This window comes from Apaloderma vittatum, unplaced genomic scaffold (genome assembly GCF_000703405.1).
Source record: "Apaloderma vittatum isolate BGI_N311 unplaced genomic scaffold, ASM70340v1 scaffold41403, whole genome shotgun sequence".
Taxonomy (NCBI): domain Eukaryota; kingdom Metazoa; phylum Chordata; class Aves; order Trogoniformes; family Trogonidae; genus Apaloderma; species Apaloderma vittatum.
The window spans coordinates 2,272-9,282 of NW_009708165.1; the positions used below are offsets into that span (position 1 = coordinate 2,272).

At 42.6% G+C, this 7,011-nt stretch overlaps 1 protein-coding gene across 1 annotated transcript; it reads right to left on the minus strand.

Annotated features, from left to right (window-relative positions):
• Positions 1-645: 645 nt before the first annotated feature.
• On the minus strand, positions 646-4,792 carry LOC104268860 (oxidative stress-responsive serine-rich protein 1-like). The gene is made up of 3 exons (XM_009866451.1): positions 4,684-4,792; positions 2,199-2,312; positions 646-1,455 (listed from the first exon to the last, which is right to left on the minus strand). Exons 1-3 carry the CDS (start codon positions 4,758-4,760, stop codon positions 762-764), a joined length of 885 nt encoding a protein of 294 aa, XP_009864753.1. The 5' UTR covers positions 4,761-4,792; the 3' UTR covers positions 646-761.
• Between the last annotated feature and the right edge of the window lie 2,219 nt (positions 4,793-7,011).

A 7,011-nucleotide genomic window follows, 5' to 3' on the forward strand; every position in this document is an offset into this window, starting at 1 on the left:
CAACCATTCCCCCTGGTTCTGTCCCTAATTACCTGTGAGAAGAGACCAGCACCAACCTCTCTACAATGTCCTTTCAAGTAACTACAGAGCATGATGAGATGCCCCTTCAGCCTCCTCTTCGTCAAACTGAACAGACCCAGCTCCCTCAATCACTCCTCATAAGCTCTGTTCTCCACAGGGCAGGAGGATGCCTGTTCAGCCTGTCAGAAACAAAGCTTCGAGGCACAAAGAAGTAACAGTGCCTCCAACCCAAGACAAGTCTCCTGAATTTGCCTAGAGTGGCGGCAGTACCATGGGAAGGGCAGGAGATGGTTCCTCCTTTATGAAACAAAATCAGAGGCACAAGCGGCCAAACCCACAAGTGTTAACAACCAGAGATCAAAGCAATTTCAAAGAAGCTGAATTACAATAAGTTTCTCACAACGAGAGCTCTAATGACCAATTAGCCTAGAGACTTTTCCAACAAATCAAAACAGAAGGACTGAGAAAGCAGAGAAGAATTTCCCAACTGCTAGGGCACTTAACTACGGGCAGGCACGCTCTAAACACATTCACCATGTCTACTTGATTACCTACTCCGAGCTTAACCTGCAATGCTTAAGCTAAACTGTTTGTCCAGCTTTAATAATGAACATTAGCTAAGATGCAAAGAAGTGTTTTTATTGCAAGCACAGTGAGCAGGGAGCGGGTTGCATCTCACATGAGCGTGATGGAGGGCAGATTTAAACCACCCACCCGTCTGTTTTCAGGGCTCGTTACTTTCAGGTGTACATCATTTCTGCCATGTGAGACATTTTCTTGGGAATATACAAGTAATATTCCATGTATCCTGAAAGATCTTCAATAGTCACATCATCCACAAAGGCCCTGGCTTGCTCAGAGCAAGAGCGGGGAGAACTTGAGGAAGTTCTTGATGACAAAGACTGGGAGCGATCCTCAGAAACGGTTCTTCTATCAGGTGCCAACGGGAGGGTGTCCTGCAAGCCAGAGAACGCGTACACTTCCATATCTTGCCATCGTTTACACTGACAGGCTTTATCTGCACATGCACACAGCTTATTCGTGTTCAGCTTGGACATGGATTGAAAGTCAGAGAGCTCTGTGGACTTGAGGCTTGCTTCGGATACTAGAGAAACGGGAGCTGGGGAGTTTTCCTGCCTGTTCTCTGAAACCAGCTGTGTAACAGAAGCTCCCAAAGACTCAACATCAGCTTCCTTCTGGCCAACATCAGGAGTAACACTGCATCGTTCGTGTGCACAAGTTTCCTTTGGGTCAGGTGTCCCAAACCCGCTGCTGTCATCCTGGGCATCAATCTGGCTCTTGTGCACTAGCTGGCTGCATGGGGAATGGGATTTTGTGCTGCAATGGATAAATTTTGGAGGATGAAGAATTGGAGACTTGGAACGCCTGCGACGCTGTGTTCTCACAGCTCCTCTTGAGGGCTTCTTCAAGGACCTACCAAGGAAAGACAGAAAGGGGAGTGAAGATTCACTAAAGGCTTATTGCCTGACTACAGATAACATTGGGCAAAATCTCGACTGCATTTATGTTGCATTTGAGATCTTTAAGCTCAGAGTATTTGCTCGGGGTGTTCTGCTATCCTGGAACTTGACTTTTTCCTAGTCAAGCAGCTGTGTAAAATAACTGAGAAAGGAAACCAAAAGTGTATGCTTTTAAGGTTAGAAAATGACTAAAGCACGAGACATGACAAAATAACCTCTAAGTGAAGGACAAAGCACAAGATAGCACAAAACTAATAAGTAGAGGGCAAAGGTGGCTTTGTTTCAGTGGGAGTCGAGCATGAAGTCCTGTGTAGACACTTCAGAAAATAATTCTTTATTTTAAACTATTTCCCAGGGCACAGTGACATCTTCTGGAACATCAAACGATGACTGGAAAAGACGCATTCATGACTGCCTGATTCAAAAACAGCAGTTCACATTTATATTAACATCTATAATGTTTAGTAACCTATAGGTGAACAGCGTTTCCTTTTCACTTCACATAACTTTAAATATGAATAGTAGTTGCACATGCATGAACAGAAAAAGGTGGCATAGTGTATTTTAAACAGTCCTTTAATAAAGAAACTTGGGTCCGTCGTCTAGAGGTGTGGTTACTAGAAACCTTGTCTATCTAAAACTCTTTTTCAATGCAGCATCATCTGACATAGTCTGAAAATCCCAGGCTTCTCTTACCCATGCCAGGTTTCCTTAGAAGCACACACATTCTTAGGTTTGGTTTCATCTGTTGCTGTTCTAACTAGTGCTCTTGGACTTGTCCCTTCACCCACAGAGAGAGCAGCAGTAGATCTGTGAAAGACAGAACATGAAGTTAACAGCCCAGACTGGTGAGCGTTACGAATATGAAAAAAACACCTTATGAATCTTCTTCCCCAGAAAAGATAGCTCCAAACCATTTACAGCATGTCTTAAAAAGACCTGTCCAGGCAGAAGACCCAGATCAAGATAGGACGGTGTAAACATTATCTCAAAAGTTTGTACAACAGACTCTTTCACTAGACATGACACCATTCAGCAACTAGACTGCAAATCTGAACTCCACATGTCAGTGACGAAGCACACACAATGGCCAAACTTCAGTTTCCCGGGAGAGGGGAGGGGAAAAACACCATCACTGAAGAAACACGTCTCTTTTTCCAGAGACAAATAAGCCATTCTTTCCTAAAAATAAATGTTCTTTGGTCATAAATAGACTTTGTTTAACTGAAGAACACTTAAGCCTCTGTCCAGGACAACACAAGCTAAAACTCTTCATACTATTGCAAGTTCAATCACTTGAGCAACAGGGTACTGTCAGATCTTCAACTTTTATTCAAACCAGTGACCTTAGAAGATGTACCAATTTTTCTGGTGCTATAATTTCATCCCAAACTCCTACTTTAAAGGAGTTTTAATAATCCCAAGAACAATTTTTCCAAGTTGTGACTTCACATATTACACTGGGATTCACATTTCCAAATCCTATATTAAATTAGTCTGTAAGCAGGAAAGATTGCCTGACAGTGAAAATAAGTCCCCCCACATGGATCTGGTCTATGGTTAACTGATATTTAATAGAGTCCAAACTATTAGTCAAACATCTGCTATTTTCCATTTAAAGAACAATGTACACAGAGCAGAAAATTAAAGGCCAACAGTAAAAACTCCCAAGTAATTAAGTGTTTCTGGCAGGGGGGTGGGACTAGAGATATTGAAGAAATGAGAGGCATTTGCGTGGTGATTCACTTCTAAGGAGTTGATTACTTAAATAAAAGACAACTTTAAAAGTCCATTGTGCTGGTTTTGGCTGGGGTAGAGTTAATTTTCTTCGCAGTAGCTGGTATGAGGCTGTGTTTTGAATTTGTGCTGGAAACACGGGGATGTTTTCAGCACCGCAGAGCGGCACTTACACAGTGTCAAGGGCTGTTCTGCTTCTCATCCCATCCCATCAGTGAGTAGCTGGGAGGGGACACAGCCAGCACTGCTGACCCCAGCTGACTGCAAGGATGTCCCATACTCATGCACAGCACACAGAGCTGGGGGGAGAAGACGGAAGGAGGGGACGTTCGGAGTGATGCTGTTTGTCTTCCAAAGCCATGGTCACGCATGGTGGAGCCCAGCTTTCCTGGAGACAGCTGAGCACCCGCCTGCTGATGGGAACTGGGGACCGAACTTCTTGTTTTGCACTGATGCATGCCCGGCTTTTGCTTTAAATATTAAACAACCCTTATCCCAACCCATGAGTTTTCTTGTTTTCACTCTGCCGATCCTTTCCCCAATCCAACTCAGGGGAGGTGGTGAGTGTGTAAGTGGCTGCATTATGCTTTGTTGTCAGCTGGGGTTAAACCACATCACCCATCTTCTCACCACCTAAATTCTACGGTAATTCTAGTTACCATGTTGATATTTCCACATTGCCTTACCTACGCTTTCGTATCAGATACTGGCATAAATGCATCACTGACAGCAGCTTACTGAAACACAGCACTATACAAGTAATATGCAGTGGTGCACATCTGTCAGCACAGAAAACATTACATAGTAGCCTTTTATTTTCTTTTAATTTCACATAAAAATGACCGTCACCAACAGAAGACACATGCTGTTTTTGTTCTGCTACCTGGGACAGGGAGGGGAAGGGCCACACACTGGATCTCCCACAAAACAAGACAACAGAAAAAGCATTCTTTCCCATTTAGTGATTTTGGTTATAAATACGAAATTTGTAAATGACTGCAATGAAAATAGTTCGTGTGGGAATCATGCACTGAATCTAAGGTCTCCTTTACTGACATGGGAAAAATGCTTCTCCCCTGGGAAAAGATGGGAGTTCATTCTCATGACAGGCCTTCAGAGCCATGACTATGAAAACATCAGTAATAGAGTTCTAGTGCTGTGGACATAATCTCTGGCAGCCAGATTCAGGACAAAATTAATTTCAAGCATGTTGTCAACTGCTGACTGTCATTAGGTTTGTTTCAGGCTAACAGTGATCAAACAAATTACAACTCTTTGAGAAGCACAGCCTACGCTAGTGAACTTAGTTCAGTTTAAACAGAACGAAGGCTTTCAGTGCCTAACCTACCGCAATTACCTCATTCCTTCAAATTTAACACAAGGGTGTTCCCTTCAGGTCCATTTGTAATGTGTTAACTCTGTACCTCCTGGTGGTGTTACTCACCCAGCTGTATCAACTCTCAGCTTTTTGAATGCTGTCTGCAGGCTTTCCTCTTCTCCATCCTTAGCTTCTGTTTTCATTATTGGGATGGCCAGAAGGTGACAGTTACCACGTACTGCTACAAGCAGAAAAAAAAGACATGAATGTAAGCACCTTTTTAAAACCATTAGTTGCCCAGCAGCATCGCAATACATGAAAATAAACCCAAAATAGCACAGTGAGCGCACAAAACTGAGGTCATTCCAGTAGAGTATTTCTGAAAGCTGATTCAGAATAAGCTTTAGGGTACCCAAGAATGGGACAAACAGTCTCTTGTACAATTGCACAGGTGAATTAGCAATTTAAAGTAAAATTTGGTGTCAACAGCACTTTACACATCTCTTATAGTCTAGACAGACTCTTCTATTTGTCTTACAGTATATTTACAGTACAAGTGCTATAAGAATAATTCTGTAAGAGGTGAAAGGCGAGAAGGAACTCCACCATTAGAAACAGAAAACTTTCTACAACTGCTGCTTCCAACTTTGGGACTTGATGTTACATATATGTTTAAGAAAAAAACCCATACTCATGGATTTTAAATAAAATTTCATTTACGTTTAGATCCCAGCAAGTTAAACAATCCTATCAGAACACAGTATTTTCATAGCAAATAGCCATTAAAGTTTTCCATTATCAGCTCCTGAACAAGTACAAATGCAAATAAGAGTACAAACAGCAAACAGCCTTGTTTTAAATAAGAAAAAGGAATTGATAAAAACTGGCTAACTTTTAAAAAATCTACTCTAAGCATCATTTAATCTGGCTACAAAGGAACCTCAAAGCTTTCTAAATTTGATGCTTTCCAGTGCCTTACAATTCTGCAATCATATGCACATCCTAGACCAGCCACGCTTCTGCTATAAAAATACTTGATAAAGGTTTGCTCCCCTAGCACAGGCTTTACTTTTGCTGAGCAGAAACCACTAACAGCAGCAACTCTCAATTCCACACCACGCTACTTCAAGCTCAGTATTTGCTGAAGATGATCTGGCTGACTGGCCTGCTTCATTTAACACTTTTGGCTTGACTGCTGTACTCTCTGAGCATAAGGAAACACTTCTCTGCTGTGAGGGTGCCCGAGCACTGGCACCGGCTGCTGGGGGAGGCTGTGGAGTCTCCCCTCCTTGGAGATATTAAAAATCTTCCTGGACGTGGTCCTGGGTAACCAGCTGGGGGTGACGCTCCTTGAGCAGAGGGGCTGAACCTCTAGGGATCCCTGCCAACCTCAACCATTCTGTGATTCTGTACCTTCCTGAAGCTCTAAGAACACTTTATAAAGGTAAATATCCCAACCCAGCAAATGATAACAGCTCCTGTAGTAACAACATGCTTACAAGGAGCACTATTAGAGGTCTACCTAATAACACAGAAATCAGGCCTGCATTAGCACTACTTGTGCCAATTAAGCGCAAGGAGCCAGTTAAGCTTTCTTGTAGCATGGAAAAGAGGAGAGAGGTGAAGAGAGGAGTAATCTGAACCTCTGCAGCTCAGTTACATCTGCAGATGCTGAGTGGTAATTTCTGTTCCCTCACAACCTCATCACAGCTGGATGTGGCCGCTGTCCCTGCTGCTGTTCGGGCTCCTCGCTCTGCTCCGAGTTCATCGGGATGTCCGGTCCTGCAGACAGCTACTATGACCCAACGCAGAAGGATGTCTCATAATGATTTCAAAGCACGTGTTATCCAGTGAGTCAGATGGCAACTCCAGTGAGTAACCGTGAGAGGAAGAAGCTGACACAGAGACTGAGAGCATGATGCTCATCTGAACAAGCTATTATTTCATACACTCTTAGTTAACAACTTCTGCTCTAGTGGACAAATGGTCCCAACTTCAGTAAGATTCTTCTTCGACCCAAAAAGAATCTTTAAAAAAAAAAAATAAACCAGCAAACCAGCCTGCAACCTTTTTTTTTTTCCTCTTTTAAATACCGAACCCCTGTATTATATAATCTTAGCAAGAAGATAAGAATAAGTTTTTAAATCCCTGTCCACTACACATAACATACTATCACTTCTAAACTAAATATCCGATTGTGTTGCCCTCCACCACCAACACAGTAAATCCTCCGAACCATTCAGAATTTATTCAGATAAAAACCCACATGCTCTGTGATAACTAAGTATAAGCATTTCATGTCAACCAATTAGCAAAAAAATCCCGAATTATTGTGAAAAAACAGCGACGACTTAACACCGCGCCAAAAAAACCACGTTGACATTTACATTCTTTCGCTCCTGGGAAAACACCCCACACCCCACCCTTCCCCGTTTATTTTCAGCTCTTTCCCAG

What these genes read in the sequence shown, in the direction of transcription:
- LOC104268860 (XM_009866451.1), bottom strand. Translation starts at nt 4,760, where the DNA reads ATGAAAACAGAAGCTAAGGATGGAGAAGAGGAAAGCCTGCAGACAGCA. An exon ending in CTGAGAGTTGATACAGCTGG is followed by an intron (nt 2,313 to 4,683) that starts GTGAGTAACACC and finishes TGTCTTTCACAG; the next exon opens with ATCTACTGCTGCTCTCTCTG. An exon ending in TCTAAGGAAACCTGGCATGG is followed by an intron (nt 1,456 to 2,198) that starts GTAAGAGAAGCC and finishes TTTCCTTGGTAG; the next exon opens with GTCCTTGAAGAAGCCCTCAA.